Below are 27,308 nucleotides of genomic sequence, written 5' to 3' on the forward strand. Positions count from 1 at the left end.
GAGGGGAATTCTGCTGTAAGTGATTGAAAGATCCATCTTGCACAACTCTTACCTGTTTGCATAGACACACATACTTGTAATTTTTAACATCAATCATGCTTGCAGAAACAGAACAGTTTTGACCCACAGATGTTTCCACAGCAGTTTAGAGAGGCTCTAAAGAGTGGGTTTGGAGCTGTGCCAGCTTGTATGTGCCTACATATCATGCAGTATTAACTTGCTTGTTTTCTGTCACAATCAGATTTAGTTAGCAGAAAAGAACACTTAATAGAAAAGGGGGAAACTGAAGACTATTCTGTATTACATGCTGTAAGAAGTCCTTCCAATACAGCTTTAAGCACAGATAAAATGGTGTAAATTAGGGAATATAAAGGAGTTTCACAAAGAGCTTTACACAGCTCCATTGTGCAACATGAGACTGAAGATATGTCTAGTCTGCCAGCATTGCCAGCTCTGAAACTGTGACATGAGTTTGATGAAGACTGCAGAGCTTTCAGAAGCAGAATTAGTGCTCCTCTTCTGGGGCGTACTCGTCTCTGACTGAGTCCAGGCTAGCTGCTTTAAAGGTAGCTTTTGTTTAAATGTTCTTAGTCATGTCATTAGGGATATGGAAAACAGCATTATGTTAATTAATACAATTAATTGGGGGAGGGGATAATGTTAATTAATACAATTAAATGGCAGAGGGGATAATGCTTCTTTCCTAGTCATTCCCCTTAATCTGGCAGTCCTCTTAGTCCAGCCACTAGTGGTGTTCCCCAGGGATCAGTGCTAGGCCCCGTGCTCTTTAACATCTTTGTCAATGATCTGGATGAGGGCATTGAGTCCATCATCAGTAAATTTGCAGATGACACCAAGTTGGGACCAGGTGTTGATCTGTTAGAGGGTAGGAGAGCTCTGCAGAGGGACCTTGACAGGCTGGACAGAAGGGCAGAGTCCAAGGGCATGAGATTTAACACATCCAAGTGCCAGGTTCTACACATTGGCCACAACAACCCCATGCAGTGCTACAGGCTGGGGTCAGAGTGGATGGAGAGCAGCCAGGCAGAAAGGGCCCTGGGGGTACTGGTTGATAGTAAGCCAAACATGAGCCATCAGTGTGCCCAGGTGGCCAAGAAGGCCAATGGCATCCTGGCTAGAATCAGGAAGAGTGTGGCCAGCAGGAGCAGGGAAGTCATTCTCCCCCTGTACTCTGCACTGGTTAGGCCACAGCTTGAGTCCTGTGTCCAGTTCTGGGCCCCTCAGTTTAGGAAAGATGTTGACTTGCTGGAAGGTGTCCAGAGAAGGGCAACAAAGCTGGTGAGGGGTTTGGAGCACAAGCCCCATAAGGAGAGGCTGAGGGAGCTGGGGTAGCTTAGCCTGGAGAAGAGGAGGCTCAGAGGAGACCTTCTTGCTGTCTACAACTACCTGAAGGGAGATTATAGCCAGGTGGGTTTGGTCTCTTCTCCCAGGCAGCCAGCACCAGAACAAGAGGACACAGTCTCAAGCTGTGCAAGCAAGGTTTAGGCTGGATGTTAGGAAGATATTCTTCATAGAAAGAGTGCTTGGCCATTGGAATGGGCTGCCCAGGGAGGTGGTGGAGTCATCACCACTAGAGGTGTTAAGGAGGAGACTTGATGGGGTGGTTTAGTTAATTGGATAGTGTTGGGTGATAGGTTGGACTCGATGATCTCGAAGGTCTTTTCCAACCTGGTTAATTCTATTCTAATCTGTTCTACTTTACACCATCTTGATAGTTTTCTCTAAAATAAAAGGTAGCAAAAATGGAAAACGAAAAAGGAATAGGTCTGTGTCTGTTTATCCTTCTGGTTACATTAAGCAGGCAATTATTCTGCACCTGTAGCTGAGTAATTTCCTATTAGAAGTAAAGTTTACAAGGGTAATAATGGATTTTAAAAGTGCCTGAGACTGACAGAATTCCTACCTTTGGAATAATTGTGACCTTGACATTTTTGGAGTTTTTGTTTTCTTATTGTCCTACTGCTGTTTTGGTGTGCCAGCTCTGAGAAATGGAATTAATTAAAGACTGGTTTAACTATTGGGAAATATGGATTTTCTTTAAATAAGGGTGCAGAAAGCTGCTGTAAGTCATTATTACAGGAGAAGATGGGGAGCATTAGGTTGCAGAACTATCTGTGATTTTACCTTATTTGGGACACTGGGTATGAGCAAAACCATGCAAGACTCATGGACAAAGAGGGGTGCAGTGAAACGTGCAAAAAGCATTTGAGATTGATTACAAAAAGCATAGTAACATGAATAAGAAGGTCCCTTGACTGTTTAAATGCAAGTGGAATGAGGAGGAACATGTCACCTCTACAGACATGATGATGTGGGTAGGAGAGTTAGTTTGGCCTGGAAACAGATCTGTTTTCTAACATGAGGTCTTGAAAGGACAGTGATGAAGATACAGGCAAAGTGAATAATAGGACTGACAACATGATGGCTATGTCTTGAACAGGCATAGAGAAGTGATCCATGGATAATGTGGGACACGGACAGCCTGTTTTATGACAGGAGACAGAGTTCAGCAATCTCTTTAAGCAGCATATGCCAACGCAGCTGCCCAAAGAGAAAGTCCTGCACTCCTGTTAGTCTCAACAGCTAATTCCTGCACCATCCTTTTGTGCACCAGCACAGGCGTTTCTGCAGCCACTGAACAAAATGTATTGATAAAATAATCGAGCTGAAAAATGGGTTGTGGGCAGGACAGAACATTTCTTCAAAGCAAAATATGCCATGACGGCATTCCTGCTTAAAGTCTTTGTTGAAGGAGAGTTTAAAAGAACTTGCTGTATGAGTGCATCAGAAGAGTAAATAAACATCAGGGAAGGATGTATTCTATGTATTCTAAATAAACATCAGGGAAGGAAAACTGCAGTTTAAACTGAAGGATCTTGTTTGCATAAGAACAAATTAGTAGAAGCTGATGATGAAACAATTTAAGCAAGACTAAAAGAAAAGGTTTCTATCCATCAGAGATACTAAGTTCTTGGCCAGCCTGTGTACTGGGAAGAAACTGTCTCATTTTAAGGTGGTGCTGTGCAATTTGTGAAAGGAATGATGTGATGTAGGCACACCAATTGACAGGGTGCAAGTAGACCAGAGGACTCAGTCTGCCTCTCACAATTCTTAGCTGGTACCTTGAAGCATATTAAGAACCAAAGTTACTAATTGTGTCTGAATTACTTGGTTCAGGGGAGTGTTGACATGACTAGCAGTTTGAGAGGTGCTCCAGCCCCCTGCTCATCTTTGTGGCCCTCCTCTAGACCAAATCCATCAAGTCCACATCACATGTGAGTTGGGGGCCCCAGAACTGGACATAGTACTTCAGGTGAGGACTCAACAGAGCAGAATAGAGGGGCAGAATCACCTCTCTCAACCTGCTGGGCATACTTCTTTTGGTGCAGTTTATCCGATCTGTAATTTGTATAGAATATGCCAAGTAGAGTTACTAATATTTGTGAAAGACATAGAATACATAGAATACATAGAATAAACCAGGTTGGAAGAGACCTTCAAGATCATCGCGTCCAACCCATCAACCAATCCAACACCGCCCAAGCAACTAACCCACGGCACCAAGCACCCCGTCAAGTCTTCTCCTAAAAACCTCCAGTGATGGCGACTCCACCACCTCCCCAGGCAGCCCATTCCAATGTGCAATCACTCTTTCTGTATAGAACTTTTTTCTAACATCCAGCCTGAACCTCCCCTGGCACAGCCTGAGACTGTGTCCTCTTGTTCTGGTACTGCTTGCCTGGGAGAACAGCTTAACGTGGTTGATTTTTCATGGCAAGAAAAAAATTTTGAGATAAAATATTTATTTATAGAAATACAGCTCTTACAACTTCTTATATTCTCTCACTGCTTATGAAACAGCACACACAACAGAAAATCAGGCCTGACTTTGTATTCTCTCTTGACTGTGGAAATTTTTCTTTAGTTCTGCATGCAGTCTCCCTTCCCTTGACTTTTATTAGGTTTAATTAGGCTTTATCCCTCTATCCTCCAGGTAGACTGGGTTCCAGCTTTACAGTCACTTCAATTTGACCAAAGGCAGAGCAAATACTGCTTTGACCTTGTTTTTTCTAGTGTCCTCCATTTGTTACTAGGTAAAGTCAGAATATTATAAAGGATGAAAATTATTTTTCTCCTACTTCATATGTATCTCCTTTCTATTTTTCATCACATTTTGAATCTGAAATTATCTCTTCATCCCTTGCCTATCTCAAAACCATGAGTGGCTTCTATTTCTAACAGGCTTTATGACAACCTTTGCTGGTTCACTGAGGTGGAAGTTACCCCTTAGGTCAAAGGGGTCAGATCATGCTGGAATATGCCAGGTTCTCACTGGAGTTTTAGTGTATAACAGATTCATGACATTTATTATTACATATTAAATGCCCAGCTTGAAACTTCTTTCATAGAGAGCATTACAGCCTTAGCCATTATCTAGAGCTTTCAAGTGCTGTAGACCTTAAATGTGATGATGAAGAGAGTCACAGTCCAAGACCAGTATGACAAACAGGACACCCATATGACACCCATATGACAGTCTTCCTGAGTCTTGCATGGTGGAATATGGGGAAATGGATAAAAGATAATTTTCCTGTGAGATATAATAGAAGAAGATATAATAAAGCAATCCTCCTATCTGTTATTCCTTCAAGGTTCATGGTGTTTTTGTCTCACCCCACTTTTCCTAACAACAGATGTCTCGGTGCATTGTTCTGGTCTTCCTCTTCATTGCAGGCATTGGAAGACTTGAGGAGCAGGAAACACAAGCCCCAGACTAGTAATGGGGCTTCCGCTCCACACTGAAATCCCAGAGACTCTGGAGCTGTAATTTTAGTTATATAGGAGGATCTTCTGCCTTTTACAAGAGCAACTACTCGAATTCTAAAGCGTTCTGGAGACTTCTGAGGACAAGCAGGTTAAATTATAGTTATTACCAGACAGCTATTTCATGATTACTATCCCACTCTCTTGAAACACAAAAAAGCCAAAGTTTACTCTGTCCTTCCAAAATTCTCCTGGCATTCAACTCATAACTTGCAAATTCAAGTCCTTCAGCTCAACACTTTTCTTCTTCTTTTTAGAAAAAAACTAATCATTACTGTTTCCAGTGTCTTAGACAGAGATCCTAAAATTAAAAGACACAGATACTCATGTGATTTCAGTGGGTTTTGATGTGTAAATCCTGAAATTGATTCTTTTATGCACATGAAAGAGCAGGGGAACGTGCATGCTCACATTTGTATATTGTCCTTGTTTTCATGGGTGTATGTTGCTAATCACTTCCCAACATAAAAAGGCCCTCTTAGCCTTCTACAGTCATATTCCCTAAAGCTAGGCTTGCATGACTGCCCAAGCCACTCCAGCACACTGCTGAGAAAGGCAGTATCTGAAGGAAGACAGGTTAGGTTTCCTCCTGCCACAGTTCTATTGTTCTCCTACCAAGGTAGCATATCCTCCGCGTGGGAATCCCAGAACTAGGATGAGCATCTGTTCTTTTGAAAGTCAGCAAAAAGGCAACAGTGTTGCTGTAACCACTATGCCAGTGTTTTGTGCCAGTGCTGGGAGCAGTTCAGAGATAATGCAGTTAGACCAGTAGGTGAGGATCCTTGTGTCTCTGCTGCAATTTGAACCTCCCATGGTCAAATTCGATTGCTGACACATTGCAGGGAACTATGACATTTGCATGAAGTGAAATGTGGAGAAAGTTAGGCAGGTGGCCACACACTAAGTGATGAGAAGAAATATTTAACCGTTTCCTCATTTCCTGAACATAGTCTAGCAAATGTACAGAATGAAATGGAGGCTCCATGGAAAAATATTATTAGATCCTATAATTATATTTTTTTCCTATAATACATATTTAGATTGCTAGTGGCACTGGAATCTTTCACTCCAGAACAAATAGAATCCCCTTATGTATGTGATATAAGAAATATTTATACAGAAATGTTACAGCTCTAAACATATAATCAGTTGCACTGGGGAAGTACATTCAGCATGTACTTCTGCCTCTATCCACTATCTATACTACTGCTTGCCCACTCAGAAATCCATTTCCCCAGGATCTGTAAAATTATAAAGATCTTGTAACGTTTCACTGAGGTGGTGGAGTCACCATCATTGGAGGTGTTCAGGAGGAGACTTGATGGGGTGCTTGGTGCCATGGTTTAGTTGATTAGGTGGGTTGGATTGGTTGATAGGTTGGACATGATGATCTTGAGGGTCTCTTCCAACCTGGTCTATTCTATTCTACTCTACTCTATTCTATTCTATTCTATTCTATTCTATTCTATTCTATTTCATTTTAATTCAACATGCAAGGGAGTTTTTCCTTTCCCTACCTAGTCATCCTAGTATGTGACTGTAATCAATGAAGTGAGGTGCAAATTGGGCCTATCTTCAAAATTAGTTATCTTGTACATACAAAGGGCTCTCCATTCTGGCCTAATTCTCTTTAACAAGGCAGGTACTGTGCTGACTGTCCTGACCTGTCTAAGCAAGCTCAATATGCGTGTCACCATCTACCCTTTCTAAGAAATTACTGGGCCTGTTTCTTAAGTATAAATCACATTTGTTTGGAATCTGTCTGCCCTATCTCTGGCCACTTTTTAAGGGTGTTTTCATATGCTGTTCCAGAATCTATAGTCTGTGGGTAAGAGATGCTAGTATGTATTCCTGCCAGTTCCCATTACTATTTTTGAACTGTTTCATGATATTTGTCTAATCCTGGTTTACACCTGCCTTCATAACTGTGGCAGCAAGTCCTGGAAAATTATATCCATTAAATGAAAAAAAACCAACCACAACATACTTTTGTCCATTCTGAACTTGTCTCCTACTAATTTCATTCAGTGTCCTCTTGCTACAGTGTTTCACTCTTCACTAATAACAGTTCTGTAGTTGTTGCTGATTCACCTCACTTTATCCATCACTTAATGGTTTCATAAGCCTCAGTTTAAGCACTTTAGTTCTCTTTTTCTGTGCCTCTAGAATTACATTACTCCCTTTTTGAGCCATGGATACCAGAACTACACACATCACTAAAGGCACATGGGGGGCCTGTAGCTGTATAAAGTGGCAGAATTACTTACAGATATACTAGAAGGCTCTGCTGCCATTCAGCAGGAACTGGACAGGCTGGAGAGCTGGGTGAAGAGGTACCTAATGAAGTTCAGCAAAGGCAAGTGTAGAGTTCTACATGTAGAGAGGAATAACTCCATACACCAATACAGGTTAGGAGTTGACCTGCTGGAAAGCTGCTCTGCAGACAAAGATCTAGAAGTCTTGGTGGACAAGTTAACCATGAACCAGCAATACTCCCTCAGGGCCAAGAAGGCCAGTGGTATCCTGGGGTGCATTAAGAAGACCATGGCCAACTGTTCAATGGAGGTTCTTCTACCCCTTCACTTCGCACTACTGAGGCTACATCTGGAGTATTGTGTCCAGTTCAGAGCTCCCAAAAGAGATAAGGAACTGCTAGAGACAGTCCAGCAGTGGGCTACAGAGATGATTAAGACTGATTATGAGGAAAGGCTGAGAGACCTGGGGCCTTTTAGCCTGGAGAAGACTGAGGGCAGTGTCTTATTAATGCTTGGACTAATTAACAATACACTGTGATCTCCAGACCATTGATGAGTATTTTGAATGCAGCTGGTCCAGACACTGATCTCCACCACTGCTTCTTCTGTATCCTGAGAGGTGGCCTTGAAGTTCTACTTGCTTTTTCTTGTACTTTAACTAGCCCTCAATCCATAAAAAGGCCTAAACCTTGCAGCAGTTTAGTATTTTTTAAAATACACCTTTATGTAGAGCCTTATTTAAGGTCTTTTTAAAACCTAAGTATGCTTTGCTGTACCACTTCTGTTCACATTCACCCTGACTCCCCAGTGAGGCACCACTAGGCTTGTACAGAAAGATATGGACAGACTCTTTTAATCCACATATTAGCTCTCTGGCACAGTTGCTTATTTTAATGGTGGTCATACACATGCACTTTCCCACCTGCAGACCTTCAAACTCAGGTGAATCACAGAATTGCCAGGATTAGTAGGGATCTCAAGAATCATCTAGTTCCAACCCTGCTGCCATGGACAGAGACACTTTCCACTAGATCAGGTTTCCCAGAGCCACATACAGCCTGGCCTTAAAAAATTCCAGGGATGGGGCTTCCACCAAATCTTTGGGCAACCTGTTCCAGTGTCTCACCACCCTTATAGTGAAGAACTTCTTCCTAACATCTAATCTAAATCTAAATTTAAATCTACCCTCCTGTAGCTTGGATCCATTCCTCCTAGTCCTATCACTACCCAACACCCTAAAAAGTCCCTCCCAGCTTTCTTGTAGGCCCCCTTCAGATACTGGAAGGCCACAATAAGGTCTCCTTGGAGCCTTCTCTTCTCCAGACTGAACAACCCCAACTCTCTCAGTCTGTCCTCATAGGAGAGGTGCCCCAGCCCTCTGATCATCCTCATGGTTCTTCTCTGGACATGCTCCAGCATGTCCAGATCCTTCCTGTAACAGAGGCTCCAGAACTGGACACAGTACTCCAGGTGGGGTTTCACCAGAGCAGAGTAGAGGGGGAGAATCAGCTCCCTCGACCTGCTGGCTATGCTTCTCTTGATGTAGCCCAGGATGTGATTTGCTTTCTGGGCTGCAAGAGCACACTGAGAGCTCATGTTGAGCTTCTCATCCACCAACACTGCCAAGTCCTTTTCTTCAGGGTTGCTCTCAAGCCAGTTGCTGCCCAGCCTATATCAGTGCCTGAGATTGCTCCAACCCAGATGCAGGACCTTGCGTTTGGTCTTGTTGAACTTCATGACGTTGTCGTGGGCCCACCTCTCCAGCCTGTCAAGGTCCCTCTGGATGGCATCCCTTCCCTCCAATGTGTCTGCTGCACCACACAGCTTGATGTCGTCAGCAAACTTGCTGAGGGTGCACTCAATGCCACTGTCCATGTCACCAACAAAGATGTTAAACAAGACTGGTCCCAGTAGTGATCCTTGAGGGACTCCATTTGTCACTGGCCTCCACTTGGACATGGACCCACTGACAGCCACTGATGCTATGATGACATTAACAACCAACTTTTCTGTTTGCTTAAAAAAAATATTTTTTTCCCCTTCCTGTAATCATGTAGCATTTTCTGTTCCAAACATTATTTATTTTTAAATAAAGTCTCTCTTACTTGCATGAGAGGAGAGTCTTATACAAATGCTTCAGACCTCTTTAAACAGTTTTGTCTCTTAGGTTACGCATTCTTACAACTGACTTGCAAACAATCCTGCTACACTTCATAATCTTTTATGCACCAGACCTAGCGTATCACAGTTTATAATGTGGCAGTCATTTTCATAGGACTTCAAGTCCCCAAATGAAGAAATCCACGCAGAAGTTTCCTTTTGCTTTTTAGCTAAAAAGGAAGTATCTCTGTAGGAAGCAGTTTGGGCTGCCCTTAGTTGTCATGCCTAAGACCTTACAGCGCTCCCCAGCCTGAGCTGTGATACATACCCCTGCCTCACAGGAATACCAAGCAGGGTGTCTTGGGTACTTCAGCTCTATAACCATACACCACTAGAGAGCACAGTGCATTCTGAATTGTGTTGGAAGTAAATTCCCATTATTGCTTGTCCAAGGGGTTGGGACAAAGAATGAGAGTTGAAACATTTATTGCATGCCTTGCAGGGCAGGGTCTGTTTAAGGCATAAACAGCTCCAACCAGTCTTCACAAAAGTGGTGACCCAGATTAAATTTTTCTGAATGTTTCACTAAAAGAACAGTGAGGTTTTTTCTTCCTTGTTTTGTTTGTTTGTGTATTTTTTTGTGAGTGTGCCAGTTTTATTGACCTTCTGTGGGTTCCCTGCATGAATAAATTATATCATGGGGAGCTTTGCTTAGAAAAAAAGGACGCCCAAGGAGATTCTGCTTGCTAATCTGAAAGGAAACTGGGTGCAAGTGATAGGCATCCTTCAAAGGCTAAAATTTGGAATGCTAACTCAGGTTAAAGTGTACACTCACCTCACTTCCATTGTATGCCCAGAAATCCTCAGGAGGTAGTTCTCATTGCCACATAGCCTGAAGCAGGGTCCAAAATGGTTTGGGACACAAAGTTGTAGTTGTATTAGATGCCTGCACAAAAAAAAGGCATCAGCTCACACAGTGCAACAAAGGCTGCGTTTCCATGCAACTACAGTCCTGCATCTACCCTGGGAAAGGGAGGCAAGACTGAAAGGCTGGGCACAGGATCACAGCCTTATTGCGTAGGCTGTCTTCTGCCAGCTTGTGCTGAGCACCCCTTGAGCCTTTAACCTGCTGTAATCAGCAGGTTTTTCTGGTTAAAAACAGCCCTTCAGATGTATGAGTCATATTTGGGATTGTCAAGCCCCCTTTGATAACATGGCCTGTGCACATGTTAGGAGTATTTGATCCCAGCTGTAAGTGGATGGGAGGGAGAGTGTTGAATTTAAAACGTTTTGAAGAAAAATGTAGGTAATAGAGGGTTAATCTGGTTTTCTCCTGAATGTCTGTTTTCTTATGCCCAGTGCACACTCAGCTTGTGCAGTGCCTTGGCAGAACAGCCAAGACCTGCTCTCACCACAGTCAGCACTTCCCCTTCCCACTTCTCTGCCTTTACACCCCCTCTAGCATCCCCTTTTTTAAGCTTCACCACCAGAATCTTTTCCAAAGGGTGGTGTGGCAGGTTCAGACCGTTCAGAGGCTCTGTTTCCATGGCAGCTGAGCTTCTCTATTCTCAGACATCAGCTCAGAAGGAGACACGAGGGAGATCAAGAGAAAGTCATTAAATGTGCCAATTAGTATGCAGGGCCAGGGCTGCTGAGGCAGACAGTGCAGCAAAGGCAGGCAGCAGTAGTGTTGTCTTGACTGCACAGTGGACCAGGGAAGATGGAGTTGCAGACGCTTGGCTACAGCAGGCAGGAACTGAAAGGTAGCTGTCTGGGACAGCAAGAGGGTTACCACACGAAACACATACCTCCTCTATTACAGATGAGTTATCCGGTATCATTCACAGTCGGCAAGCTAAACACCCTAGAAATAGGGAAGCCCCTAGTTTCCTGTTGGGCAGTAACATGGACAAAAATCATACATTCTAAAGCTGGTGCATTTGATAACCAGTCAGATATTGCAGTGGCATTCATCTGGAGAACTGCAGAGAGGGCAAATAGAAGGGAAACTTATTTTTGCTGCTGCCACTTAGCTTGTAGAACATGGGAGGACATGACTTCTAGCAGAGGTGCAGCTTGGAGACCAGGGTGCATTTTTATGAGAAAAGGTGAAAGAACTCTGCCAGATTGCAGATACGATGCTAGGTCACATGCTGCCCCCTCCCATAGAGCATCCAATTTCTGTTAGACATATATTTTTTTTTTTTCATAATTTCTAGGCCTGATCAATTTTATTGTATTATTTTCAGATTTCCCTGTTCTGCAAAATGGTTGCAATATTTTGTTCTGGATTTACAGTATTTCAGTCAAAGCTACCACTACGTGTGTATTATACAGCTGTACACTAGCTGTAAATGTTTTGCAGTGTTTCTGAATAAACAATGCAGTGTAACAGTTGGAGCTTGTTAGAGGCATTAATACTGTTGTGATATAGATGTGCTAAAATATTTAATCTCTAAAAGGAAACATTCCAAGTATCTCAATAGGACATTGACTGGTGCTGTTTCTGATTTTGATTTTCTTTTTAACAGCCACTAATTACTTTCTCCCTTATTTCACTTTCCATGGAAAAAATCTACTTAGAGAGATTTCAGAAGGATTAACCTATTAATTAATCATTTGGTTGTTGCCTGATTTTGTTTAGGCTGTAAAATAATCCATTCCCTTCCCAATACATGTTTGTTCTCTATAGTATATTTTAGTGCATTATCTGGGATACAGTAAAGACATGGTTTATTGATCTTGTGTGAAGTTTTGGGTTTTTTTTCCCCCCTATGAATGTCTGCAAAATGTGCCTTCTTCAAGGGTAGATCCTGAGTACCTGCATTGTACATGGATGAGTTTAGAGCAGGAGAAGAATTCCTCCAGGAATTCCTCCTGGAAGTGCTAGTGGAAATAATTTAGACACTAGAAGTACTACATTGAGCTGCTCCTTGTGCCTGTGCACACCCTCTCACTGTGTCAAACTGCTCAGGGCCTGAAACACCCTGGGAATCTCCTGGCTGTTAGGCTCCCTTATACTACAGGAGGTGGCCCTGGTTGCTGGAAGCTGCCTTCCAAAAGCATAATGTTCTCTTCCACCTCCCAGCCCCACAGCAGCAAACACTGCTAAGATTTTTCTTAAAGACCTCTTTGCTTCCCTTCAGAACCAATTTAGAGGGTGCACACCATCAAAAACTACACTGTAGAACGTATGACCTAAATTATCTGTCACATTGCAATTTTAATTATCTAAGTACATTGTGTTCTAAGTTTCCATTCAAAATGAACTCTTTTGGGAGCATCTGTTTTGTTTTTCTGAAGAACACAAACAGTTTTCAATATTTTTTGCTCAAGACTGTTCCAAATATTTCATTTTGTGAAACTGTTCAGTGCTTTTGCCTGATACAGATTCAAAGGCATCTCAAAACATCAACAGTTCTCACAAAGAGCAGAACTGGGTTTTTTTAACTGTGGTTTTGTCAGTTGACTAATAAGGCCGCTGTAAGTAGCCTAAGGAGAAGTTCATATTGGATTTCTTAGGAAAGAGGAGTTTAAAGGGAGGCATTGTTAGTTCGAAGTAGAAAGCTAGTTTCTCTGCTGCCTTGTTGAGTCTTGTTTATCTCATCTTCACATTCTGCTGCTTCTGATACTTTTGAATCACAGTGTATTGGAATCATAGAATCATATAGAATCATTTCGGTTGGAAAAGACCTTTAAGATCATAGAGTCCAACCGTTATCTAACTACCAAGTCTGGTGCTAATCCATGTCTTTTAGCAGATCACCTATGCATCTTTTGAACACCTCAAGAGATGAAAATTCTCTCACCTCCCTTGGGAGCCTGTTCCAGGGTTTGATAACCTTTTCAGTAAAAAAGTTTATTCTAATATCCAATCTAAACCCCCACATGTGCAACTTGAAGCCATTTTCTCTCATTCTGTCATGTGATACTAGGAAGAAGAGACTGACAGCCACCTCCCTACAACCTTGTTTCAGGTAACTGTAGAGAGCAATGAGGTCTCCTCTCAGTCTCATTTTCTCAAGACAAACAAGTCCAGTTCCCTCAGCCACTCCTCATAAGACCCTTCACCCAGTTTCATTGCCCTCCTCTGGACATGCCCAGGCCCTCATTGTCTTTCTTGTAGTGAGGGCCCCCAAACTGAACGCAATGCTCAAGATGTGGCCTCACCATCCTCAATTGCATAAGGTTTGAGATCAGCAGGGCCCTGGATTCATGCAACAAACTAGACAGGGCACTGGAAACTATCACAGGCTCTCAAAGTAAAAAAGATTACTTTTATCCTGTTGGCAGCAAAAGCATCTCCAGTCTTTAGAGAATACACAAAGCGTGGTGACACATTACTGCAATGTCATTCTGTGGGAATCATGGAAACCTAGGAACAGTGAATGAAAATGAGGAATGTTTTTGAAAACAAAATGTTTTCCAAGGCTGTGCAATTGGTTTCTGTGCTTTTTACTGTATGAATTCAGAGTAATCAACTATTTAAAGCCAGAAATTGGGGGAAAAAAAAAAAAAAAAAAAAGAATGGGGGAAGAGTTAAGTAATACAATGCCTACAGAAACTGGGAGTTGGATTTGATGTCCTTTCCAGGAGTGCAGGAGCCTCTCCCAGTATGGTCACCAGCATTTAGCACCAATTCCCTGTTCCAGCTAGTCCCTGTCTTGTCCTTTGGTCAGCCTCTGCATGACCCTGTGGCATGAGTCTGGAGCCCCAAAAGCCGTTTGCTGTACCCTCAGCACCACAGCCCCCAGTCCTCTGGTGAGCCAGGTTGCAGCTGGTATACATTGCAAAAGTACAGCAAATCCATTCCACCCCTGCTCTTCAGGGTACAAATGAGCAAGGCAAAAGCCTGGTGTGAATTGATTGAGTCGTCATCTTATTTCTTGTACCTTTCCCACCCCATAGCTTTTGTCTTCTTTGTGCAGCCCTACATACAGCCTGGTTCTATATCTCTGGAGATTGGCTTCCCATGACTCCGCCCACAGCCTCCTGTTCCCAGGATGAGCACAAGGATTCATTCACTTGTTCTTTTCAAAAAAACCATACCCATTTGTTCACAAACCTGAAGCAACAGGGCTTTGAATTACCATAGCAGCAGGGCAGTAGAAGTTGAAACACTGACCAGAGTAGGATATCAGCAGTGGTATTTTTAATTGGCATAAAGAAACTGCAGTGATTGCCTGCCTTTAGCTTGATGACAATCAGCTGAGGAATCTTGTCTATAACAGTAATGTTAATGTGCAGGAAAGCTGGGCTTGCATTGGATGGGTGGATGGATGAATGGATGGATGGTTATTAGCACACTCTTGCTCAGTAAAATCAGTTTCTGTGGAATTTTAGAATACATACATAGAATAAACCAGGTTGGAAGTACTACAAGCCGGATAGAATAGAATAGAATAGAATAGAATAGAATAGAATAGAATAGAATAGAATAGAATAGAATAGAATAAACCAGGTTGGAAGAGACCTTTGAGATCATCGTGTCCAACCTATCATCCAACACCACCCAATCAACTAAACCATGGAACCAAGCATCCTGTCAAGCCTCACCCTGAACTCCCCCAGCGACGGCGACCCCACCACCTCCTCAGGCAGCCCATTCCAGTGGGCAATCACTCTCTCTGTGTAAAACTTCCTCCTAACCTCCAGCCTAAATTTCTATCTTAAAACTGATTTCTATCTTAAAACTGATTTCTATCTTAAAACTGAAATTTCTGCAATAGACAAGCCTCACATTTCCTAGTACCCATGAAGCAGGATACGAAACATTTTAAGCCAGAACGTGAACAAATTTTACAAACTTTGGAGTTAGATACCCTGCTTCAAGGCTAAAACGTGCTGATTCTATAACAATCCTTGAAGCTTGACATTTGCAATGAGATTAAAAACAATGTTCAAGGTCAGCTTATCTGGCACCTTTCAAACTGCAAAAGTCTTTTAAAAGGTGACTGCTAAAAGTGGTGACAAGTGGAATGACATAGTATTGTTGAAAGTGCAATATTTTGTACGTGGAACAGTGGCCTTTTGCCCTCGAAAGTGCTTCTTTGGAGAACGTCATAGTTCCCTGATCTCTCATAGCAGTCTCCTCCTTGTGGATAGTTTGTATATTGCAGAACCTGATTCACCAGGCTTTCTGCCTGGTAGTAAGATCCACTGCTGAATTGTAATGCAAGGCGGTGGCTGGGCTAGAGAGTGCTTGCTTTCATAAAATGTCATTTGGAAGTAAATACTTAAGTCCCAGAATGGCAATTCTAAATAAAAAAGAACAATCGTAATGCAACTGCTTTCAGGTAAGCATTAAGACAATACACCCTAATTTGTATCCATAAAATTATCATTTTTGTTGGATTTTTACAGCTGTAGTATGGATTTTAAAGTGATAGCATATTAAGCTAAAACTCTCATACTTTCAAACCCACCATAACCTTGTCTGGACTGAATATAAAGATGTAGTCTGCTTAGCACACAATCATTTAAAAATTATGCGTATCAACCAGCACTATGAGTGTACTTTACCCTGCAGAATGCTGATATCTCAGATCTGTACAGCACTGGAATTTCGTGTCAAAGTGTACCCAGAGGGCATTTCTTTGAAACATTCAGCACCTTTAAAGTTTGCTCACTGTAGCCATTTTCCTTCATTTTCCTTCTTAGAAACCACACTTTAGCCTTGCTGACATTGGCAATAAGAGCAAAAAAGCACTCCTCCTCTCTTCACTGGTGTTATGGCATAACTGTGGGTTCTTGGGCTCAACAGTCCAGTAAAGATGAGAAGAAGCTCACAACTGCCTGGCAATTTGTTCTGGGCAACCTGTGAACAGCAGCATCAACTCCCAGGCTTCAGTCCTAGAAATCTGTGAAGCAAGTGCTTCATTTTAAGTGTCTACCTAACACAGCCCTTAGTGTTTTTCTGAGCTGAATGAGTGTTGATTCAGTAACCACTGATCTTTACTAGAGAAGGAAATGTGCATGTTGAAAAACTGCATTTGGCCAGATCCTGACCTGTGCTTTCGATATAACTGAAATCTGAGTTGAAACTGAAGGTGCTCTTGGACCACGGGTGGGTGCTTGTACTGCCACAGGTGTTGCACAGACATTCATTGTGGTGCCATCTGTCAAGAAAAGCACCACTTATAATACTTCTATTGGTACTTTGTAAGTTGTTAAATACTATCATCACAAGGATACTGATGTTGAAAATAAGTCTTCATAAAATTACTGTGTTGGCAAACATAAAGAAGGGACATCAGAAATTCTCATCCCTGGACAAGTATTCTGCCTTTCTTTGGGGCAGAAATGGAAACAGCTCCAGCAAGATGATATGGGAAGAACACCAAAGAGCACTGTGGCTTGTGCTTATCTGTAAATCGAATTCTTGGTGTCAATGCTGATGAGTCAGTTTTGCTATGACTGCAAAGAGAGACAGCTAGGTCTGCAGTGTTACAGATTAGTTCATTAGTTCAGGGGTGTCATTTGGTGGTGATTTGTGATGACTCTAGAGGTGTGTCATTCATTTTACTGAATGACATTGGAAACTCAGTCTAGAGTGCTCCTGTGAATACATTGTGGTTCTGTGGCAAAGAACCATAAGAAAATAAGACTTAGGTAGTGGGGTTTTTTTTCAATTACTTTTTTTAAATCTCTTGATGTAAGGTGTGACAAATAATTAAAAAAAAATAATCAAGACATACATTTTATTTTTTATAGATTTCATTAATTCTTAAGGAATAAGTCAAGTAATTACAGAAAAGAACCAGTAGCAGAGGCTGTATGATGAGCAGATCTAAGAGTCATTTTAATATTTGATGAGACCCAAAAGCTTCTTGTCACTAACCTTCTTTCAATGGCACAAGCCCTTTGTCTGAGTGTATGTGGCTGCATGTTTCTGAGGGACCAACTTTTTGACGTCCTAATGAAATACCTCACAAGATGGGGGGTAAAAGCGGTGATTTGGAGCTGTTTGGTTGTCATGTGAATTGGGTCATGATAAGGCAGGAAACTGAATCTTTCTTTGCATCTCAATGTGTTTGTGTGTTACTTTAAACTTTCCACATCATCGAGTGACTTCTCATGCAGGGACTGATGCACAGAGCCTTGCAGCTAGTCTGCCTGCCAGAGAGGTAAAGTCTAATGCAGAGAAAAATGAGATGAATTGAAGAAAGGACATAAAAATGTGTCAATGGAATGCTCACGTGTATGTGTTTGAGTTTAGGCAGAAAGCCGCATAAGCTGAGTCCGCCTTGCAATGGCTCTGAAACCTGAGCACAGCAACTTGTGTGGAGTCAGAAGAAAATCTGTAGCCAGGAACTGAAGTTGGGAGCCCCTGCCTTTCATTCAGTGTCCCATCCTTTGCATGATATCTCATCTAGTGGGAGAAGAAGAAGAGCTTACTGATAGACTAAGTCTACAGAAGTGTTATCATGACTTCCTGATTATATGGAGACAGTAGCTAGAGTTGGCTTGTGGCAATGCACAGTACAGCATTGAGCTCTCATAGCCATAGATGTGGTTTTGGTGTGCTATGCTAATGCAGAAATACTGCCAAATAGCTGGAAATGGATGTTCTGTGTGATTTAGACATATTGACTGAACTGCTGGGGTTTCCTTCCATTTACTGTTCTTACAAGGAGGACATTGTTTGTAACAGCAAATGTAAAGTCCCACCAGGAGAAATGGTGTTTTGAATTGACAGACTCTCGAAAGTGCAAATGTGATTTCATAACTAAATACATTTTCAGACAGGAAAATGTGTGTTAATCAAAAGCTGGATGTTCTTGGGGAAGCTTTCCGTTTTTTTTTTTTTTTTTCTTTATTTTCTTTTTTTTTTTTTTTAAACTTCATTAGAGATATTTGCAGCTGTCTTGATACAAAAGTAATCAGAATATCTGTTTATCTAAAACACACTATCTCAGCAGTTACACTATTGAAGAAGTACTTGAGTGGATTTTTTCATTGATATGATCTATTCAGGATGGACATATTAGAAGCAATAAATTGTTTAGAAACTGGAAATAAGACTATTTTTTATTTAAATTAGGTTTAGTGAACCTAATTTCAAAGAATTGTAGTGTTCTGGGGAAAACTAAAAATGTTTGAAAAGACTCTCAGTGAAGTATTAATTCAGTGAAAGATTCCATTCAGCTTGAGTTGGTTTGTCATAAGAGTCCATGTCTTACAAGTGAAAAGGGGATGTATTTGTTATTAAAGCTGTATTGGACTGAGTAGTTAATGTGGAACAAAATATTTTGGTGGATTAGCTTTGGAAATTATCAATGGAAAATAACATTGCCCTAAATTCATTCAAAATTAAGATATTAAGCCATACCAATCCCGATCCCATCATGTCATACAGTAAAACAACGTGGTTTCATGGATTTCAGTTGATATTAGAGAGTTTCTAGAAGCATTATCAGTGCAGATTTCATTTAATGAATCTCTATTAGTCTCCCAAGTGTTGAAATAGAGACTAAAACTGGCCTAATTTGAAGTGGGTTTGTAGGCGCTATATTAATTAATAATTTTATAAAGGTTCCTGTTCCTTCAGTAGAGTGTGCCAAGGAAACGTTAAAGGGGACCTTGCACTTCAGAAAGAGTGTCTTTGGAGATTCTGTTGAGACACTGTGGGACTGATTGTTGTTGAGGTGAGAGGAATTTGGATCATGAATCCCTAGGTTGTACAAGCTCCTCAAATTAATCAGTATCAGATGGGAAGAAAAGAAGCCATGGATCCTCCTTATTTAATATCTTGATACTCTTTCTTGTGAGGATATGAAGAAATTATTTCTGACTCTTTTGTTTGTTTTTCTTAGGTTGGGGGTCACACCATGCTTCCAATCCGTTGGATGCCTCCGGAGAGTATCATGTACAGGAAGTTCACTACAGAAAGTGATGTCTGGAGCCTGGGGGTTGTGTTATGGGAAATCTTTACCTATGGCAAACAGCCATGGTATCAGCTCTCAAACAATGAGGTGCGTGTAATAAAGTCTCAAACTGCACTGGAAACACTGACACATTGGTGTTGGTCCAGCTTCTCTGGAGAAGGGAAAGCAACAAATTTATTTAGTAAAGGCAACCCCCCACAATACCATGTATTTATGGTGTTGTCATGAACTTCCTGGTTGAATTTCTTCCTCTTCACCCTTTTCTGTCCAGGGTTGGTAAAAGTTGTCCAAACAGAACTATACCCATTGGAATTTAGCTTTTTCCTTTGCCATGAAGCAATAAAAAGGATTTTAGTTATCTGCTGAACAAGCTTTGGGTGATTTCAGTTTCACATCATGTATGTCATTGTTGCAGAATGGTTGTCCAAAACTTTTCTTGAATAGATGGAAATAATCTGGAGAACTCCTGATTTTCAGGCAGTCACAAGTAACCCTTTTCCAGAGATTAGTGACAGCGATCCTCATAAGTTTCAGGAGTGTGGTGGGTTGATGTTTCCCCCCAGCATTAACTTTTAGCCAGACCAACACAGTTAGAAGCAAATGAACTACCACAAGGAAGGAGGGGGAAATGGTATAGAGAGCAGATCTTATGAGAAGTGTCTGAGGGAACTGGCTTTGTTTGTCTGGAGAAAAGGAGGCTGAGAGGAGACCTCACTGATCTTTACAGCTACCTGAAAGGAAGTGGAGGCCAATCTCTTCTCCCTAGTATCAAGTGATAGAATGAGAGGAAATGGCCTGAAATTGTGCTGGGGAGGTTTAGATTGGATGTTACTGAAAGAGTGTTCAGGCATTGGAACAGGCTGCCAAGGGAAGAGGTGGAGTCCCTGTTCCTGGAGGTGTCAAATAGATGTGGCACTTTGGGGTGTGTTTTAATAGCCATAATGGCGGCACATTGACTGTTGGGCTCTATGATCTTAGAGGTCTTTTCCAACCAAACCAATTCTATGATTCTGTGATGGGAAGGAGAGACACGGATGCTCTGTGTGAGCTGGGTCAAAACTCGGCCTCCTTCTGATATGAGGTAAGGTTGATAGAAGAGTCACAAGAGGAGGTATGGGATTAGTTCCTTGCTATCATTCCCTCTGGAGTGGAAGGGGCAATATGAGTGAACATCAGTGAAGTTATTGCTCCTTGGAAACTTAAATTACAGTGATTTCCCCAGGTGACATACCACAGCTTATATGTCTACCTAGAAACACAGCCTTTGGTGGAGTTGTCTTGACTGCTGTCAGTGAAGCTGCTGTGACAGCAGTTAACTTTTCCATGGATTACTCCCACATGGTTTGCAAAGCTATGCTGATCCTTTCTGTGTGATTTCTCCCAGGTGATTGAGTGCATCACTCAGGGCCGAGTCCTGCAGCGACCTCGCACATGCCCCAAGGAAGTGTATGACTTGATGCTGGGCTGTTGGCAACGGGAGCCTCACATGAGGCTTAACATCAAAGAAATCCATTCCCTCCTCCAGAACTTGGCCAAGGCATCTCCAGTCTACTTGGATATTTTAGGCTAAAGTCTCCTAGCATTTCTTCATGTGGGCTGCAGAAATGAATGTGTTCAACTGCCGCTGAACTCCATTAAAATGTGTTCTTAACTTTGACAGTATTAATGCGGAGAAGCTTTCAAAGGGCAAGCAATGTGCACTTCTCCATCTGTAGACACAGTACTGACTTTTTAGAAATTATTGAGATGTATTCTCCTCTCTCCCTCTTTCAGTTTCTATCATTTTTTTTTCTCTTTCCTGTCTTTCTAATCAATTTGGCTTCTGCATTATTGTAACTCTGCATAGACAAAGGCCTTAAAAACCTGATCTGTTACATCAACAGACTTTTTCAGTTTGCCCACCACAACTAACAATGCCTTGTTGTATTCATGCCTTTGATGTGGATGAAAAAAAGGGAAAAATATATTTGACTCGAACTTTGCGATTTCTGCTGTACCGCTACTGGGAGTTTCGATGTATTCATCTCAATTTTTTTGCTTCAGCATGTGTGTGGTAAAAGAAGACTGGTATTCTCTACATGAAGCATGTTCCTTGCAGAGATAAAGCCAGATGGAAAGAAGACAGTCTTGTGTGATACACTGTCTGGAGGACCTAGGGGATCATATGGTATCCAGACCCACAAAAAAACACTTAAGATTATTTGATGGAAGGCAAGAGGGGATTCAGCACTTTCCCTGAAGAGTCTTTTTGAGGACTAAGGGGATCGTTCAAGGAGGTGCTATGCCAGCACCTTACATTGCCAGATACAAGTGAAGGGGGAAAAGATGCTGCCTGCACTGCACACAGTTGCATTTCAACATGATAAACACATGTCCTTATTTTGTCTTCTGATAGGATATTGTCATGCCACTGGTATAAAAATGTTCTCCAGCTACTCTTTTTTAATAAAGGCTGAAGCTAGGCTTATTAATGTACAGTATTAATTTAAGGATTTTGATAAGATAGGACAAGCTATAGGTGCTGGGGCAGGTGTATCTTACACTCTGCTTGTCCAGCAGCATATTCCTTCCTTCCTCATACCTTTTTCTTTTTTTCTTTTTTTTCCTACCATGCAAGGAAAACTGTGCATGGTCTTTGTCAATTACTGCCCTTTGTGCAGAAACTTATCACTCATCTTGTAGTAGATCGTAGTAGGCATAGTGAATTCATAGCAATGTAACTTATATTTCATTAGAAGCGGCTAATGGAGGACATTAGCCATGTTAAAATGCCTTCACAATGTTATAGATACAATAGGCAGATATAACATAAATAATCTCAAGCACAGAGATCACTTGGCTATGTTTGAACCATGGCAGGGGATAGAGATCTCTAAAGAAAACAAATTACTCTGAGGTTATGGCTTACTATTCAGAGTTCAGCACCGTGTTTGTATTGTTACTAGTGCTGTCATTACCAACATCCACTCTTAAGTAATTTCTTTTTCGGTTGGACTGGCATTGTATGTGTACAACATTTGCATGGCCATTGTGTTGATGACAGCTGCATGGGCATACCTGTTATTTTTCAAACCAGAAGTCAATGATTTAAAAACCAGAGCTAGGATTATTTTTAATATGAATTCTTACAAATGAAAACCTACCTTACCTATTCCTCAAGATTTTTGCCTCCCTCTGTGAGGGGCGTTGCTGCAAAAAAAAGTGATCTTTCTTTCCCTTTTCTCTTTTTTGTTATTTCTTATTGATATGAGCCAGATCAAAATAGTCCTTCTACTTTGTGTTGGGGATATTTTATTTAACAAATTAAGCATTTTATTTTTGTAAGTGTTCCCATAGCACATTTAATATATAATTTGCGTGCATATATTATTTATTGAGGCACTTTAGGTTTTTCCTTCAGAAGCTTTAAGAGCTAGCTCATAATAAGCTTCAAAAGAAAACAGTTCACTGGACACTGATGAAGTTTTACCCTTCTCAATGTCATTGAAAAGGCAGCATTACAAATAAACATGACAGTGTAACTATAAAGCCATACTCAGTATTTCTTTAATAAACTAGATGTTACTTCTTAACCGCTACTGAACTGGAAACACAGAAAAAGCCAGAGGAAGATTCCTGCAAAATGGGCCTTAAGATTTTATCTAGACTGTCTTGGAAGTTCATACAGAAAGCTAGATAAAGACTGAGCATCCAGTGAAACCCATTCTCTTGAGAATCTGAGTGTTGTGTTTTAAAGGAATTTGAAAATGATTTCCAAAATAATGGTGGTGGAGAAGAAAAGTGTCAGAGTCCAATCCTATTGTGCAGTGGGAAGAGGCTGCAGATGGTAGTGAGGGGTGCTAAGTTTCTACCTGCTGTATTCTGTCTTAGTTTCTTGCAAGCTGAAGAAAAAAAGGCATCTGAGATGCTGCTTCTACTGGAAAGCAGGCTCCAGCCTGAAAGCAAACAGGTGGGTTTTGCAAGCACTGAAAGAATGTAAACCAAAAATAACCACAAAACCCTGAAAATGTACTTTGTGGCATCTTCTTTTAGATTTACTAGTGAGACTATTAGTCATTTCAGAGAATAAATAGTGTTACAATGCGTTGTGCAATAACATAGCAGTATGTTAAACTTCTAAAGGACCAAATGTTCTACAGAGCCACTGGTATGGATAACTTTGACCTATATCATTAATGTTCTTGATAATGCATAAAATATATAATCACAGTAGACAAGCTGTAAACTGTAGCTATACATATTTTGCGTTTGTTCATGAAGAGTTGGGCAAGTGTAGCAGAACCAGCAGAGAACAGGAAGAAATCTGTTCACACTGAAGGATGAGTATATGTGCATATTCATTGTGCTGTCAGCTAAATTGTGTACACTGAGTAAATACGACAATCAGGCTCATTTATAAAGTCTTTCTGGACTGTGCTATGAACTGATCATATATCTAATACCTATTATATATTTGTGTTTGCGTATATATATACACACACACACAGAGCATATAGATGTATGCATATGTCTGTTGGATTTTATTTATATATGTGCAGACATGCATGCACATTATGTATGGGCTGTGTGTATATGTATAAATTTACATAACCCGAAGTTATTACAAATGATGATTAGAGTGCTACTAATAAATTGATAACATCCGCTGAGTAACCAAAATACTTTTTTTTTTCCTTTGGATATTTTGGGTTTTTTTAACGGTCATAAGAGTCAACCTTTTAAATGGTGTGCAGCAGAGGCAGTGCTAGAATGCCAGAGATAAAAGCAGCAAGCACTTTTCTTCCCCAGGCGATTGCATAAAACATTTCCTCCAATCCCACCTCACTTCTTGAGTTCTCAAATGAAATGAACAGAAAAGCTTCCAGCTTCGGAAAACAGTTTGTTTAATTGTCATTTTTGGGTTTGTGCTATTATTGTTTCATTTTTCTAGAATAACAGTGCAGCTCCATTAGCATTTTGTACTCATCTACAGTAACAAAATAATTCCAAGAATGAGCTGGACTGTTCAGACTGCAACTTGACTTGTAGGACAATGAGAATGCCAAAATTCAGCAGTAATAATACAGTAATAATAGCAGCACTTGCCACACTGTTGTTTACTCTTAATGGATCCGCAGGACTGGCTGAGGAGAACAGTTACTGTAAAGCAACAGCACCCCATGATGCTTGGTGAAATGTACTCTTTTTAAAAGGATTTCATTCATTTTGATTTATGGAACAATATATGTTTACAATGTCTACAGTTTAATAAATAACTGCATATTCTTCATCTTTTACTTTTTCATTCTTTCTTGCTATTTATTCCTTTCTTTCATTATTTGTCTTTTCCTTTTCTCTTTCTTTCCTTCTTTTGCTTTCTTTTCCTCTCTTTCTCTCTCTGTGTATCCCTCCCTACCTTTCTGAGAGATCAGTTTTGTTGTGGTTGATGTAGACTTCTACAAACCATTTTAAAAAGAAATTAAGTAACTCAATAAACTGATTAGGTCACTGAATGACTAAGGTACAATGTATATGTGTTAGACCAAGTTTGAGTCTGGGCTTTTGCAGTTTGTAACTGAATTTCAAATGCTTCTATAAAATGTGAAGGAAGGGAGTGGGAGGTGCTAGGGAGCAGGTTTTAATCAAAGGTAACGGTTTTGATAGCACATGAAATTGTATTTTCTTGTTGTGAGGGCTGGGATGAACCACTGCTGCTTTGAATCAAGAGGTCCTTTAGAGCCTTAGTTAAAATATCTTTATTTGGGTGGGGGGATGTGCTACTTTCATCACAAATATAAAAAAAAAAAAAAAAAAAAAAAGTCTACATGTTCCAGGGAAAACACTGTGAATTTCACAATAGCAACCAAGTGACTATTTTGCCATCTTTTAAACATACGTCTCAGGAGAAGAAATGGGAAATGATGGGTGTGTTATTTTTCTGTCTATGCATTCTAGACCAGGTCTGTGGGGACCTTTTTTGTTTGCTTGTAGAAGGTTCTGAGTGATGACCAGCTGGTATTTTATAAACACTGAATACTTTGGGCAAGGATTGTAGAAGCTGCTGGTAGTGAGGCCATATGATTGAAATTTGTGAGAAAACAGAGATCAAATCGAATCTTTCCGGAGGCCTATATCTTGCAGCTTATATGTATCTTTCTGTAACTTAAAGAAAAGCAGCTAAGAATGTTTTATATTCAAGTAATATCACTCAACATTGATGTTTAATTGAATCACCAATGAGAAAATCAATTAACTACAAAATATTTGTCGCAGCCCTGCTCTCCACCTATACTTTATGTATATATAATTCTAGATACCGCTCTCTTTGTCAATTCAGACAAAGAGAAAGATATCTACATATAAATATAAATCTCAATATTGTCACCAAACTGTGACCTGGTGTGTAGAGCTATCTTTCTCCTTTATTTTTTCCCTTTTCTTTTAATGTGATGTCTCCGTGGAAATCTTTAGTGGTTCTTGTTTTGCAGTTTGTTATAATAAGTCATTGCTTTAAAACTTTCATTGCATCTTGGCTGATTTCAAAGTGATGCCTAGGTATCAGTGTTAAAAGTTTTGTTTGTGAATCATGTGACCAGCTTCTCTTGACATGACATGGAAAGTCTCTTGTATTACAGTGTATTTAATAAAAATGATGTCTCACAATGAACAACGTCATCCAACAGAAAGATAAAATTACTACTTTAAAAAAACTAAAAATTTTATGAAGTGTTGTGTGCTATTTTCTTTCATCTGAACATCTCTGTTTACCTCCATACCTTTGAAAAGGATGAAGTCAAAGAACACTTTGGTATGCTTACAAACATGGCATATTTGCACTCTTAAAATTCTGAATCAAAACCAGGTTGCTGAACTTGTATTTGTTGAAAGAGGAGACCCATAATATTAGGGCAAAGGAATATCCAATCTGAATGTGATGACAGACTAGTTTATTCTTCATTCCCAGATGAAGATTCTATTTGAACTGTTGTTCATTTGGGGAGCTGACTTAGCAAATACTTGTTTATCTACTAGCAGAAGCAGACCTTCAGGTGGTTTTTGGCTTTTTGCTTAAAGTACCCCTCAGACCACAGCTCCATTAAGAATGTAGTTTGTTCTTGTTAATTCATGTCAGTCTAGAATGAATATACTGTGAACAAATAGAGCATTAAATCTAAGTCCTTGAAGAACATAATTAAGATTCAAAATGCAGAGTGCTTAGACATCATGTGGTAAGAAGGTTCAGCAACTTGATTAAAGATCACTCCACAACTATTGATCTAAACCAAGCCCTTCAAGGATAGAGTAAAACTATCAGAGCCATTTGATGGCTGCATCTGCTTCTGCCTGCCAGAAGACCTCTCTGGTATTAGATGAGCTTGCCACAAGCATTCAAAGGGTCGAAGAAAAATAATACACTGAGAAGAAGCTTCAAGTCTGTCTAAAGCTGTGAAAATACTCTTGAACACACTATGAAGATTTGTTGGCAGTTTATACAGTGAATTAAAACTGCCTTATCTCTTTTCATGGTAAAATTTGAGTGGCTTGTGTTGCCATCCCAACTGAAATATCTCACTGCAGACAAGTGGTCACAATGAGGTCTGTCTGGCAGCAGCAACAGCTGCAGAAACTCCCAGCATTTAGTCTGTGTAAGCAACACCCTGCAGCCCCAGCAGCATGGGTACAACAACTCGTACACCCTCCCCACCATTCCCTTTTCCCAGGAATTTTTTAGGTGAGGACCACTTAGCAGCAGCAGGGACTGAAAGTTGCCACTCTTTGTGGATGCCAGATGTGGTAGCAGAGCTATGGACAGCCTCAGTACACTCAGTATTTTTTGCAGCATTGCAACAGGGCAGGTTGGTTGTTCCTTTCCTGTGCACCCTCCAGACTGTGAAGTCTGAGCTTTCTCTTTCCAACAGCTCCTGCCTACCCATGGTGTCCCATAGCTCCTTCCCAGCTCATCCCAGCCTTCCCAGATGGGACTTTGGGCAGACAGGGGGTGCTGATACATTGATACCTTTGCTCGTCTTTGGCCGAGGGAGGAAGAGTTCTGTGTTTTCCTGTCTCTCCTACTTGGCCAGTTGTGGCCCCACAATGTGCACCATGTAGCAGAGTTGAGGCTTAACTTACGAGTAATGACTCATGCTAATTTTCTTGCATTCTGTTCACTGCAGCTGTAAGGATAAAGATATTCAGCTCACACAAGGATGTTGCAGAAGACACTTTAACAAGGCTGACAAGC

The 27,308-nt window shown here is 40.8% G+C and overlaps 1 protein-coding gene across 2 annotated transcripts in view; it reads left to right on the forward strand.

Annotated features, from left to right (window-relative positions):
* The window catches only part of NTRK2 (neurotrophic receptor tyrosine kinase 2), a 222,050-nt gene extending 196,288 nt beyond the window's left edge, over nt 1-25,762 (forward strand). For both annotated transcript variants that reach the window (XM_054178966.1, XM_054178959.1), the window contains 2 exons: nt 19,016-19,174; nt 20,472-25,762. In XM_054178966.1, coding sequence (XP_054034941.1) covers nt 19,016-19,174; nt 20,472-20,657 — 345 coding nt within the window. In that variant the 3' untranslated portion in view covers nt 20,658-25,762. The remainder of the gene's footprint in view (nt 1-19,015; nt 19,175-20,471) is intronic.
* Nucleotides 25,763-27,308: the final 1,546 nt, after the last annotated feature.

The sequence above is a fragment of the Dryobates pubescens genome, chromosome Z, assembly GCF_014839835.1.
Source record: "Dryobates pubescens isolate bDryPub1 chromosome Z, bDryPub1.pri, whole genome shotgun sequence".
In the NCBI taxonomy this organism is placed as follows: domain Eukaryota; kingdom Metazoa; phylum Chordata; class Aves; order Piciformes; family Picidae; genus Dryobates; species Dryobates pubescens.